Genomic DNA, 14637 nt, shown 5'->3' with positions numbered 1-14637 from the left:
TTCCAATATCATATAATGACTCGCACACCCAAGAAATCATTGACTGCGTTAGAAATCGTAGATATCCAAATATCCCCACCAAATGTATTTACAAGAAGCAAAAACCTTACCATCAACAAAGCACAGAGAGCCACTTGACTAACCGCCAGCTCTTAAAGCAATTAACGTTAAATTATCTCCTTTGAATTAACATAACTATATATAGGTCGTTAAGAAAGTGGACCACCCACAGGGTCTACCCTTTAACTCTCTAATCTCAGCTGACTGCGCTAAAACAAGATTTAACCTTTAAAAAATACCAGATTAGGCCTTCATAAATTCATTAATAAAAAAAGACTTTATTACCTATTATGCTTACGATGCCTGTCTTAATTTCAGTGAATCTAAGCAGCTATCGGTGGTTCTGTGGTAGAGCGCTCGACTGCCAAGCCGAATGGTCTGGGTTCGAAACCTGGGTGGCGCATTTGTTTTTAATCAATAGAGAAACGCTAAATTAGAATTTCTTCGATGCAATAATTTCAATTTCAATTCTATTTCAATTAAACCAAAATTTCGTACTCTATTAAATACGCTTCCGATAAAGCTGAAGGTCTAATTTTCAATAAGGCGTAACAAGTGTCGGTGGTTCTGTGGTAGAACGTCCGCCGGTCAATCAGGAGGTCTCGGGTTCAAATCCCGCCCGATGCGATCGCAAATTGATACTAAGACGAATACCGTGTACAACTGGTGGAAAGCCTGCCATTGGACGTTGAGAGGTAGCATTACACTCAGCACTCGGTCCGTCCCAAAGTCATTAAGAAGAAGTTGGAGAGAAAACGCCCATATAAACACAACAGACTCAACATGCACAACCATCAGAACACAAACACAACAAATTCAACACTCACAACCTACGCATAAACATTACAAAAACGTAATACACCAAACCGTCACGACGATGAGCGAAAAAACACCATCCAAACCAAACCGCAAATGCATCCGTTAACGCTCACCGTCACACGGTGGTTTTGCCAACCCTTTGAGAAACTGCGTACGCAGTGATTACACTTTGCACCGAAAATGCGAACGCGTTCGCAGTCCTGACAGACCCACCCACAGACAGACACGGTCGTTGTATAACCCCTCCTAGGGGACTTTGTCCCCTCGGAGAGGTAAAAATTTGAAATGTCTAATATCAGTAACCATACTACAAAACATTGATAGCGTTACATTGTTAATCAGTTTAAACTAGTCTAGAGGTTTAGTTTTACTTTCAGATTCGAAAAAATGAGGTGAAAATACCGCTTTATTTCAATTTGCAAACAATATTTTAGACTAATCACGGAATGAAAACTTTTTTTATTTTTCCGCGGAAAATTTTCCGACTTACAACACTATTATCTTCTCTTTATATTTAGGGGAATACTTGCGTCTCGTCCACCACGACTACTGTTATTTTCATTACTCAAAATATTATCAGTTGGGTTGGGGAGGGGGGATTTAAGCCTAATAATAATATACTCTTGACCATAGATTTATTAAACTTCTTTCTTACGATTTTCCATACGATCGGTCCCGGTATTAATACATTTGGCCATCTTGGACTCGAATAAGCGGAGCAAAACCATTTATACACTAACACTAAATAAATACTACAATCAAAAATACTTCTACACTACTACTAAACTGGTGACCATTAAACCTGAACACGAAATAACACTCCAAAAGATAATACACGGGTAAATACGAACGAAAATAACAATCCTAACTGTATAAACATACGAAGTGGAATAAGCTCTCGTGGGGACCTGTTTTTAACCTTTCCTTGAACAATACGAATGATTACACCTTTATTCAAAGAATTCTACTCTTCGTTTTATTGGCTGGGGGGGGGGGAGTGGAAATTTCCTACTTATCGCTTGGTTTCAATGTCCGCCGCTACGTTGTCTTGTCTCCGGGATATCACTCTCCTCGGTTCACGCAAGATGCCCGACATGCACTTCACAGAAAGTCTTTGGGGGTTGCTTGTTAAACTCCACTTGGCTACGCCACTGAAAACAATATTATTTTTTGTTATTTTTATGACTACTTATGTAAAAGTTAAATTTATCAGCGGCTAGAATTAAGGAATAAATTGGTCTTTAGAGATGCAAGGTGATTATTGAAAATTGAAACCAAGAGGGTGGAATTCGAAGGAGAGAAGACTTGATAATTCTAACTTTATCCAAATTTTTTAGAATCACTTTACGAAATGTTTCTTTGAACTTTTTTTGAAACAAAATGGTTCCTTAAAAGGAGTCCAAACTTCATTTTTCCAAATATTGAGAACATAATATGTTCTCGAATTTACACACATATTATGAGCTGTGTGTAAATTGAATCGAGTTGAGGGCCTGATTTAATTGAGATTATTTCGAATTAAGACGTGGAGCAGCCTAGCCAAACAGTGGCGTAGCGTGGGCTATTGTCGCCCGGGGCGGAATCATAATTCCAAGGAGGATAGGAAGAGAGGCGAAGTAGAAGGGATGAACGTGCCAAAATCATCCTTGTAAAAAGGGGCAATTTTGCCGCCCTCCTAATGGTGGCTCCCGGGGCGGTCCGCCCCTCCGCCCCACCCCTCGCTACGCCAAAGTAGGGCTAAAAGATTCACTTGGTTTGATCATTGACATTTATAAATATGCCATTGGGGAGAGATGGAGAAAAATTTATTATGTCTTGGAATGAGGTTTCATTAAATCACATCGCTCTTGTAAAATTTAATTAAATTAATTATATTAAAATTACGGTAAACATTAGCTCATATAACAGAAGTGAAACTAATTAAAACACAATGAAACGCCAACGTTCAAAATTGCCAAAAACATATTGGTAAGAAAAAATAATTATCATTTCACAGTTAATAGTTCTTCAATTTGTACATCTTGTTCAGTGCCTTCCAAGTGGTTGTAAATTGAACTTCGTACCTAAAAATAATTATCATAGTAACTCATGAGAAATATTCCGATTAATGCGGAAGGAGTGGTTTCGAGTTTTCACCCAGTGAAAGTCAGTAGGTGAAAATTCCCTTCTCCCTATCTTGTGAAGTTGCATTTCCTCTTCGTCATAAGCTTAAGGGCCGAAACAGACGGCGTTAAGACGTACGGGAAGTGAGTCTTCACAATATATGGTAAGGGAATTTTAGCCTACTGACTTTCCTTGGGTGAAAACTCGAAACCACTCCTTCTGCATTAATTGAGTTTGCAAGCTCTCTCTCCATTGGTTAAAAGGGGTTTCCCCTGGGGTCTTCGGTTTCCCCTTTCCATAAAAACGTTTAGAGGTTAACGGTAAAAGTAAATGTAGGTAGCTGTTGGCTCGCGTGGCATGAAGGGCTTACCACCACGACCCTCCTACGCATTGTAACCCGGCCACCTGTTTACAGGCATTAAAAGTCGCTCGATGACTTAAGCTAAGGTGGTGCCTTGGGTATTAGCCTAGCTGATTATTATTATTATCTATCTATCTATCTCAAACGGGATGATGTAAAGATTTCTTCAGTTATTACAACACGTATATTGCAAATACTTTTAGTTAAGCTAATTAATAGAGGTTGTTTGTAAAATCCCATTTTTAGCTCTCATCTGTGTTGTCATTTCTACTCTAAAAGTGACTAAGTGAGCAAAGTAGGTAAAGGGGTTGCCGGTTGGGGCTTGTGCACAGCACCAATAATAACAAAACAATGTACAAATAAAGTAATTTCCGGTTGGGCTTTGGCTCATATGTTCCAGTATTGATAATAGTGTAACATGTAAGTATACGTTACATATAACACCTCGTAAATTTCAACTACTGTGCACAGAATTTGGTTCTAAGATATAATTTGTAGTCAATTTCGTACTCAACAGTCTTTAAGTGGTTATCCTATCCTAAATTGCATAAGAGTCGTAGCTTAAAAACTCAGGTTCAAGAGGTATAAATACATGAAATCTCTCTTGTATACATTACAGTCCGTATTGTTAGTATACAGTTCCAACATATAACAAAAGAAATTATCAATAGCGTAAATTATAAAAGTAAGTATAAAGTTAAACTCACAAGATATCCAATTTTAAACGAACTGATTCGAACTTGATCGAATACTAGAGGTATCATTGTTATAGGATTTATGACGCTGAAACTCGCTTTGAAATTAAAGTTCAAATCTCCGACTGTTCCAAGATTTGAAGATGAAACTAGCGACAGAACGGAAGAAGTTGCGGTAAACTTGGTTACTTGACGTTTCCACGATGGCCATGGCGTTATCTTCAGAGAGGCAGTAGCGGACCCAAGGCATAAAATAATGTTGTTTATGACCTCATGTCCTTGAATTCCACCGTGTTCACTAACAACCTATACAAACGGATATAATACACTTTTTTAAACCTTGCCTTGAGCGTCAAGACTGTAAAGTTAAACGATCTAACTTGCATGGTATAAGTTATGGTTAAGTTAATAAGAACCACCAATGGACTGCATTCTATTAGTTAATGTTATACTGTTTTCGTTCGAATAATGGACTTTCAGGTACTCCGGATTAGCATTTTAACGACACGACGACAGGGTGTTATGTTTAGAAATCGGAATAGCTAAAGTAACTCGCTACTTTATTTTGACGGGAAGCTGCTTTGGACTTCAATAGCGTCACGCTTGTTAAAGTAGAATCAGCTACGTATTTAGTTTTTGCCCTATACGTGTTTTTTAGAGATAACGAAGTGAATCCCTTAAAGGACTTTTCAGTTCCAATTCGAACTCGTGGTTGAGCGATGGAAATCTCTCATGTCTCCATGTTAGGAACTTTCTTGACAATCACGAATCAAAACAACCACGTAACAATGCAACAGCGTGCGCGAATTAAAGGTACTTTGTAAATTTTGCAATTGTAAGCGCAAAAAACCTCAATATGCTCATTCCTCGTACCTAGATTTCTATTGCACGTTGTGATACAAAACTGACAAGGTAAATATACAAAGACACGAACAGTGATGTAACTTACGAGTATTTGAGTTCGAAAAATAAGCGGCTGGGATGGAATGAGTCTTTGCCATTCCGATGACTGTTGTTTTATTAGCTCCAGAGTTTCAATGATTGTGAAAACTCTTGTTCTCTTAACAGAGTTCACAGCTTTCATCCTGATATCACCAGCGTTGGCTAAAAACTTTCGGTAAACTCTCTGTGGATAAGTAGTCATGAAATTCATAACGACAACTGAATAATAATTTATTTTCGTAACTTCTGCAGTCACGTTCGAAGTTGAAAAGAACCACAATAAAATTTCATCAAGCATATATTCCAGTCTTCCAGCCAAGTTCCTCCCAAATTCATTTAATCGTGATTTAAAAATATTCAAAGATTCAATGACATTACAGTAATTTAGTTTGTTCTGTAATATAACTCTTCCAATCACGTTTTGACAAATTTTTATTACAGGCATAATACCCTTTAGGAGAAAAAGATTATTCGTATTATTATTATTATGTCAGTTAAAAGTAAGCGTAACAACAAGTTTATGAGCCTGGTCTCGAAACAGTGAGTGAACTATTTTTAGGGCTGTGTGAGTACTCGAACATCATCGAATACTCGGTATTTTTTGAGGTCGAGTACTCGACCTCGACCTTGAATAAGTAATTCGAAAATACTCGTCGATTATCGAGTACCAAAAAGTTGCATAGTCGGATCCGCGATTACTCGAATAAGCTGCTCTAAGTTCAAAGAGGGGTTTTTGCAACTTTTTGTGGTGGAAATAATAAACGGTACCTACAAGACGTACAAACAACAAATTCTTTGAATGATCTTGGTGATGGATCATGGTGGTTTTTGTCCGAACAATATTATTAAGTTTTGGTTTGGAGTGGCACTTTGATGTTTCTTCACGAGTTCGGATGTCGATATTACTCGACTCGACTTCAATATTACTCGACTCGACTTCAATATTACTCGACTCGACTTCAATATTACTCGACTCGACTTCAATATTACTCGACTCGACTTCAATATTACTCGACTCGACTTCAATATTACTCGACTCGACTTCAATATTACTCGACTCGACTTCAATATTACTCGACTCGACTTCAATATTACTCGACTCGACTTCAATATTACTCGACTCGACTTCAATATTACTCGACTCGACTTCAATATTACTCGACTCGACTTCAATATTACTCGACTCGACTTCAATATTACTCGACTCGACTTCAATATTACTCGACTCGACTTCAATATTACTCGACTCGACTTCAATATTACTCGACTCGACTTCAATATTACTCGACTCGACTTCAATATTACTCGACTCGACTTCAATATTACTCGACTCGACTTCAATATTACTCGACTCGACTTCAATATTACTCGACTCGACTTCAATATTACTCGACTCGACTTCAATATTACTCGACTCGACTTCAATATTACTCGACTCGACTTCAATATTACTCGACTCGACTTCAATATTACTCGACTCGACTTCAATATTACTCGACTCGACTTCAATATTACTCGACTCGACTTCAATATTACTCGACTCGACTTCAATATTACTCGACTCGACTTCAATATTACTCGACTCGACTTCAATATTACTCGACTCGACTTCAATATTACTCGACTCGACTTCAATATTACTCGACTCGACTTCAATATTACTCGACTCGACTTCAATATTACTCGACTCGACTTCAATATTACTCGACTCGACTTCAATATTACTCGACTCGACTTCAATATTACTCGACTCGACTTCAATATTACTCGACTCGACTTCAATATTACTCGACTCGACTTCAATATTACTCGACTCGACTTCAATATTACTCGACTCGACTTCAATATTACTCGACTCGACTTCAATATTACTCGACTCGACTTCAATATTACTCGACTCGACTTCAATATTACTCGACTCGACTTCAATATTACTCGACTCGACTTCAATATTACTCGACTCGACTTCAATATTACTCGACTCGACTTCAATATTACTCGACTCGACTTCAATATTACTCGACTCGACTTCAATATTACTCGACTCGACTTCAATATTACTCGACTCGACTTCAATATTACTCGACTCGACTTCAATATTACTCGACTCGACTTCAATATTACTCGACTCGACTTCAATATTACTCGACTCGACTTCAATATTACTCGACTCGACTTCAATATTACTCGACTCGACTTCAATATTACTCGACTCGACTTCAATATTACTCGACTCGACTTCAATATTACTCGACTCGACTTCAATATTACTCGACTCGACTTCAATATTACTCGACTCGACTTCAATATTACTCGACTCGACTTCAATATTACTCGACTCGACTTCAATATTACTCGACTCGACTTCAATATTACTCGACTCGACTTCAATATTACTCGACTCGACTTCAATATTACTCGACTCGACTTCAATATTACTCGACTCGACTTCAATATTACTCGACTCGACTTCAATATTACTCGACTCGACTTCAATATTACTCGACTCGACTTCAATATTACTCGACTCGACTTCAATATTACTCGACTCGACTTCAATATTACTCGACTCGACTTCAATATTACTCGACTCGACTTCAATATTACTCGACTCGACTTCAATATTACTCGACTCGACTTCAATATTACTCGACTCGACTTCAATATTACTCGACTCGACTTCAATATTACTCGACTCGACTTCAATATTACTCGACTCGACTTCAATATTACTCGACTCGACTTCAATATTACTCGACTCGACTTCAATATTACTCGACTCGACTTCAATATTACTCGACTCGACTTCAATATTACTCGACTCGACTTCAATATTACTCGACTCGACTTCAATATTACTCGACTCGACTTCAATATTACTCGACTCGACTTCAATATTACTCGACTCGACTTCAATATTACTCGACTCGACTTCAATATTACTCGACTCGACTTCAATATTACTCGACTCGACTTCAATATTACTCGACTCGACTTCAATATTACTCGACTCGACTTCAATATTACTCGACTCGACTTCAATATTACTCGACTCGACTTCAATATTACTCGACTCGACTTCAATATTACTCGACTCGACTTCAATATTACTCGACTCGACTTCAATATTACTCGACTCGACTTCAATATTACTCGACTCGACTTCAATATTACTCGACTCGACTTCAATATTACTCGACTCGACTTCAATATTACTCGACTCGACTTCAATATTACTCGACTCGACTTCAATATTACTCGACTCGACTTCAATATTACTCGACTCGACTTCAATATTACTCGACTCGACTTCAATATTACTCGACTCGACTTCAATATTACTCGACTCGACTTCAATATTACTCGACTCGACTTCAATATTACTCGACTCGACTTCAATATTACTCGACTCGAATTCGAATACCCGATGAAAAAAAATTCGTACTCTATACCCCATGCGATTGCCTAAAACGACTACTCACACCCCCTTATCTTATTTTGGCTCGTTTGTTGGGTCCCAAATTTGAACCACACAATTTCTAAAAATTAAAAAAGATACACTTTTTTAATATTTACAAGTAAGTGCTTAATTTCTCTATTGACAATAGATAGATTTGGATTATTTGACATTATAGGTTGCACACAAGTAATGACGTAATTTAATAAAGAATAACAGCAGTGCCACTACCATTTTTTAAAGGATAATAATATGGTTTAACAATCTAGTTAAGAATTTAACCAAACTTAGTGTTCCAAACATTTGGCCCTTGAAAAATATATCACAACCTTTGCTTTGCACGCGTAAAATTAATAGTTCCGGTTATTTTCAGAATCAGATAAAAGTAGGTTTAAGTAACATACCTTTTTAAAAATGTCTAGCAAAATGTAGATACGATTGAACAATAACGAACATTTTATATGGCGAATAGTTTTCTCTTACAGATAACAAATAATTTAAATTTCTGCACAGCAAAGGCGAGAAAACCAGAAAAATAGGAGGATCGAATGGCAACACAGCAAGCCTTATGTAATAAAAAGTCATATATCCGCGATGTTGACCTCTTTAAAATCAAATTACAACTATCAAATAAATATCTTACAAAAATAAATAAATAACAAACTTCTGGGGGAATTAATAAACGTTGAACGCAGCATACCTTTATTTTGCCAAATATTGCGAAACTTCCGTATGGTACAGCGCCTTGACAGTGTGAAGATGAATACCGTTGAACGTTTATAAATTCGTTGACTGACTCGTAGTCTTAGGGCTGCATATATTTTTAAAAGTAAAATAACAGGTACATAAGTATAATTAAATAGTTTGATTTTTTGGTTCAATATAATTTATTTTTTTTTAAAAGACGTATTCCTCGCGTTATTATGTGAACTTTGGAACTTTTTTGGGATTAATAGAAAATCTAAAGGCTACGTTAAAAAAACATTTCAAGGCCTATAAATAGATATGTTTCATTAGAACAATCGGGGGAAATCTGCAGACTTTCCTAGGAAAGTTGTGACACGCCTTCTTTCTTTCAACTTTCGTCTTGAGATTTCATTGGGTGCGAAATCACATGTCGCATTACGTCCACAGGGACCGTACAAATTCGACCCCTTCGCTCCGATTGGTTGTCGTTACGTCATAGAATGACACCACGTGATTGTGAGGCAATAATCGCCATCTATTCGACTCCGAAGGACCAAGTTCAGTTCAGTTCCGCAGCCAGATTCAGCGGGCCCGTGGTTAAGAGTTATCACAGGCTGAAGTGGTCGTGACGTATGCCTATTGTAATTGGCTACAGAAAATTGAATGGGGAAAGATTTCCCCTCGGAATTTGCCGTTATCTCTGACGCAATTCCGGGGAAAAGAACTTTTAGCTTGGAGGCGCCTTCTATCTTTGAGTGCGAAAGCTAACATCATGAAAATTCGAACGGAAGTGAGTTTATCAAAAGGTCACGGTCAACCGGAAAGAGTGCTGAAGGTCACTTTAAATTTCAAAATGGCGTGTGAAGCTGTGGAAAAGGTCCCCCGAACGTGTGTGCTAGTGTCGTTGATAATTTGTATAAATGTCGATAAAAGTTATATGTAAACCGTCATTTACACGATCTGGACGTTGAAAAATTAGGTATGGAGTGCAAATTTTTACGAAGAAGGTATATTTGAAGGTTTCAGGTTACTGGAAGTCGTGCATTAGTGTAGGCCTGTAACCCTTGCCTTATTTTAAACAAATTAAGATCCTTTTTTGCAAGCCGAAGAGGTTTCATCTGCAAAAGTAAGAGAAGTACACTTGTTATAACGTTTAATTCTTAGACTAATTAAGTACTTTTAGATATCGTTCGTGACAAGGTACTGCGATATGGATAAGAATGGAATTTACTAAATACACGAAGAGCTGGTACGAACATTTTCATGTTGAGAATAATTTTTATTTTAACTTTTGTAATAATGGTCCCAAAATTTAGAAGGTGGCTTGATGGTTTGTGATTACCCAACAACTTCATTGTTGATTCTATCAAAACTTGACACGCTTCGAGACAGAATATGTCACGTTATACAAAGAGCTTAAGTATGATGTCCATCTTTTTCGTAACTCTATGTGAAAAAGTAACAAATTTTCTTCTTACAGTCCCTGTTGGTCTCACCATTTTCAAAGAGTGACCACTTCTCATGCTCCTTTGAAGATACATATTTCAACAAATGACGGTAAAGGACAACCTTGTTAAGAGCTGCCCTTCAAAAATAGTTTTTCTTGTTTACAGCAATAAAGCAAGTAAAGGTGCAAACTTGCCAGTTCAGAGCTCTAAAAGTATCTACGATTCGTTCAACTGTTGCAACCATGTCAAGGTTATTGGAATGGAATTCCTTGGGGCTACAATTGATATAAATGTTTCAATCTCCATTGACACTACAATTTAATTAACCGAAAGGCTCTTTAGAGTAAGGAGTGTCAATAGCTCCCAGTCATATTTTATGGATGGTGAGGCTCAATTAACTGGAGATTCTTATGGCTTGTTCAATTGGTAAAATAGTATTAAGTATTGTTTGAATTTTCGCAATTCGTCCAGAATGTGATTATAAAGCATTAAGATAAAAGAAATGACCAGCTGAACTCTGTTTATTTACATAATCATTATTTGGAATTATTTTTATTAGAATGTCCTTTAAAAATAATATATATTGCTATTAATCAACGAAGATCTAAAATGTCAATTAGTATTTTAAAAATATATGAAGTGTATTTTTTGACTCTTAACTGATAAGATTTTGCAAGAACCAAGAGTTACGTTTTTTCAAGCAATGTTCAGCTTTTAGTTTCTTAACGTTATTCATCGTAAAATATCAGTAATAAACTGAAAAACTTTAATGCTACCGATTTAACAGCGGGAAAGGTTTTTATCGGGGTCAGATAAATTGGGATATATTTAACATCAACTTAAATATGCTTTCTCTTCGGTGACTTAATTGATAATATCCTACGTCTATAAGATTTATTTAAGTATGACATTACCTATTCATATGCGAACGTTTTACAAGAGATACACTACACCGGGCTGCGTTACCAAAATACATACTTATGTAATATTGTGAATTTTTTTAAGCCTAATTGCCAAAACATTGGTTTTTGAAAAATTTGCAGAATTAAGAATTTTCTACCAACAGAACCAAATGCAACCAACATATATGTAAATTAGTTATATTTCACCTCAACATAGTATTAAGGGTTCAATTAATTTAATTGTCCGCAATATTACAGAAATAAATGTTAGCCGATATCGTAATTTAACCTATACCGATTTTAAAAATTTACAATACTATTATAACCAATATTTAAGTGGCGCCTTCTGCCTTGTTTTTGATAAAATAAGTTTAAAAATATCCGTATCGAAGACTTGAACCAATTCTCGACAAAAATCACGATATCAACTCCTAAAATAAAAAAATTGGTTATTTTCTAAAACATTGTGCACCAAAGAAAATGCCGAATAAGTCGCCTCTCTTATACATATTTGTTAATATTTACTGCGGAGGATTTGATATTGACACGCAAAAAGTCAATTATTGTAACTCTGCAAGAAAGAAGTCTTAAAATGTGTAATTATTATTATTAGAAGATGAACTTTTTTACCATTACTTCTAAAAAATCTTCCTCTTCTTTCTTCCATAGCGAATGAGATGACGCCATTGTATGAAACCCAAACCATCAAGCTACCTTCTATATTTTAGTACCATTATTACAAATGTTAAAATAAAAATACTTTTCAACATGAAAATGTTCATACATATTTTTGGAATCGAATCGCTGTACATTGTCACGAATGATATCTAAAAGTACTTAATTAGTCTAAGAATTAAACGTTATAACAAGTTACTTACTTTTGCAGATGAAACCTCTTCGGCTTGCAAAAAAGGATCTTAATTTGATTAAAATAAGGCAAGGGTTACAGGCCTACACCAATGCACGACTTCGAGTAACCTTAAACCTTCAAATATACCTTCTTCGTAAAAATTTGCACTCCATACCTAATTTTTCAACGTCCAGATCGTGTAAATTACGGTTTACATATAACTTTTATCGACATTTTTACAAATTATACACGACACTAGCACACACGTTCGGGGGACCTTTTCCACAGCTTCACACGCCATTTTGAAATTTAAAGTGACCTTCAGCACTCTTTCCGGTTGACCGTGACCTTTTGATAAACTCACTTCCGTTCGAATTTTCATGATGTTAGTTTTCGCGCTCAAAGATAGAAGGCGCCTCCAAGCTAAAAGTTCTTTTCCCCGGAATTGCGTCAGAGATAACGGCAAATTCCCGGGGGAAATCTTTCCCCCTTCAATTTTCTGAAGCCAATTACAATAGGCATACGTCACGACCACTTCAGCCTATGAGAACTCTTAACCACGGGCCCGCTGAATCTGGCTGTGGAACTGAACTGAACTTGGTCCTTCGGAGTCGAATAGATTGCGATTATTGCCTCACAATCACGTGGTGTCATTCTATGACGTAACGACAACCCATCGGAGCGAAAGGGTCGCATTTGTACGGTCCCTGGGGACGTAATGCGACATGTGATTTCGCGCCCAATGAAATCTCCAGAAGAAAGTTGAAAGAAAGAAGGCGTGTCACAACTTTCCTAGGAAAGTCTGCAGAATTCCCCCGATAATTATGAAAGCTATTGTGTGATAGAAAATCGGCGAAGTTTATTGAATTCGTAATGGAGAAATCAGAAGACGTTCAGCAATCTGGAAGTCGATTCATAACTAAGTTGAGAGTGGATTCCCGGTAATGTCTTGGGTTTTAAGTAAAATTATTGTTGCTTACGGAAAAGTGAGAGCTTCTTGGACTTCTTTGTTGCCACTGTTGCTTCTGGGGGAAAGATGTGTCAATTTATTGAAAGTAAAAGCGCAACCGATGCTTCAGCTATTAGAGAAACCACGTAAGTATCTACAACTCTTCTTCTATTTCGTAATTTTCTTAAAACTATTTGATTAAGTTTCAGTTATTGATGTTCATGCGTCGCGAGTATTGGAGTTCGTCGAAACGGTTAACCCGTTGGTTACATTGCCATTGTACCAGGTAAATGAACAGTTCCAGTATCAGGTTTTAAACATTTTAATAGGGGTATTTCACTATTTGATCGCAGGCCTGGAAAAGACTGCTCTCCTTGGGCCATGACCTGTACGAAATAGCTCTCCAATATCCTCGGATGATATACCAAAGGGTCGAACCTTCAATTAACGCTCTCTGCCAATATGCTCTGGGAATCTGGCACAGCATCACGTAAGTTCCTAATTAATATAGAACGATTTCGCGAAGTATAATTGGTTTCATTAATCAGGAGCCCCGAAGAATGGTGCCGTGTGTGTCAGTGCAATCTTATTGAAGTTTGCTACGGGTGGATGTTGTACGGTCTTACGAAAATTCAGACATTCAAACTTCTCAATGTCGTATCTGCTGGGGCCGTGGTGATGAATGAGAAAGTTCAGTGCTTGTGGGATATGTTGAGCACGTTAGCTCCGTTTACGTTAGCTGTGGTAAGGAATGGTCTTTCGTACGGGATATGAGACAACTCATCTTGATGGTAATTATATCTTCCCAGGAACTTTGTTATATTGAACCGTTGTATCGTTTGTGCCGTGCGCGATACGAGGAAAGTAGATCTTATTTTAATGCACGCTTACAAAAGATCAGATACAAGATGAAGTCATTGGTATGTATCGAACATTCTACCGTTGGTATGTTATGATAACTAGGATCACTCTAGGATCGAAATAGACCTCCAGCCACGGAAGAAACGAGCTACTCTGAGAACGAACCACAAGCCGACGTGCAGAATCAGCTATCAAATTAATAGTAAATTTAATGGTCACTTTTTAAAGTAATTTTAGGTTTTAATTAAAATTAATTAAGTCGTAATTGTTCCGAAATATGTTTTATTAAATTGTGTTCGAGCGTTGTTAAAGACCCCACTTATTTCAATTCTTTTGAAAAGTAGAACCTTAAAACCATTATGTCTTCCGCTTGATTCCTAACTACATTGCACATTATCAACCTTTAAATTAAGTTGGTAAAACCGCCTTCAATTAAAAAAAACTTATTCACTCTTGACATAACCCAAGAATTCAACCCCTTTAAGAAATCTAACTATGGAAAA

At 36.9% G+C, this 14637-nt stretch overlaps 2 protein-coding genes across 2 annotated transcripts; one reads left to right on the top strand and one right to left on the bottom strand.

Annotated features, from left to right (window-relative positions):
- Positions 1 to 2758: 2758 nt before the first annotated feature.
- LOC149940531 (uncharacterized) lies at positions 2759 to 9191 on the bottom strand. Its single transcript, XM_090178654.1, has 4 exons — positions 9138 to 9191; positions 4988 to 5431; positions 4051 to 4344; positions 2759 to 2942 (listed from the first exon to the last, which is right to left on the bottom strand). Exons 2-4 carry the CDS (start codon positions 5423 to 5425, stop codon positions 2865 to 2867), a joined length of 810 nt encoding a protein of 269 aa, XP_090034780.1. The 5' UTR covers positions 5426 to 5431; positions 9138 to 9191; the 3' UTR covers positions 2759 to 2864.
- Positions 9192 to 13152: 3961 nt separating this feature from the next.
- Positions 13153 to 14378, top strand: LOC149940530 (uncharacterized). The gene is made up of 5 exons (XM_090178072.1): positions 13153 to 13419; positions 13483 to 13559; positions 13627 to 13763; positions 13822 to 14017; positions 14083 to 14378. The coding sequence occupies exons 1-5, from the start codon at positions 13269 to 13271 to the stop codon at positions 14227 to 14229; spliced, it is 708 nt and encodes a 235-aa protein (XP_090034198.1). The 5' UTR covers positions 13153 to 13268; the 3' UTR covers positions 14230 to 14378.
- The last annotated feature ends 259 nt before the right edge of the window (positions 14379 to 14637 follow it).

This window comes from Leiobunum rupestre, chromosome 6 (assembly GCF_980474605.1).
Source record: "Leiobunum rupestre chromosome 6, qqLeiRupe1.1.hap1, whole genome shotgun sequence".
NCBI lineage: Eukaryota > Metazoa > Arthropoda > Arachnida > Opiliones > Sclerosomatidae > Leiobunum > Leiobunum rupestre.
The sequence above is the reverse complement of the archived record's forward strand: the minus strand, read 5'-3'. Positions and strand labels throughout refer to the sequence as shown.

Coding starts and splice junctions, on each gene's coding strand:
- LOC149940530 (XM_090178072.1), top strand. CDS start 13,269: ATGTCTTGGGTTTTAAGTAAAATTATTGTTGCTTACGGAAAAGTGAGA. Junction 13,420..13,482: donor TCAGCTATTAGAGAAACCAC/GTAAGTATCTAC, acceptor ATTAAGTTTCAG/TTATTGATGTTCATGCGTCG. Junction 13,764..13,821: donor GGAATCTGGCACAGCATCAC/GTAAGTTCCTAA, acceptor TTCATTAATCAG/GAGCCCCGAAGAATGGTGCC.
- LOC149940531 (XM_090178654.1), bottom strand. CDS start 5,425: ATGCCTGTAATAAAAATTTGTCAAAACGTGATTGGAAGAGTTATATTA. Junction 4,345..4,987: donor TTTTTCGAACTCAAATACTC/GTAAGTTACATC, acceptor CCGTTTGTATAG/GTTGTTAGTGAACACGGTGG. Junction 2,943..4,050: donor CGTTTAAAATTGGATATCTT/GTGAGTTTAACT, acceptor AATTATTTTTAG/GTACGAAGTTCAATTTACAA.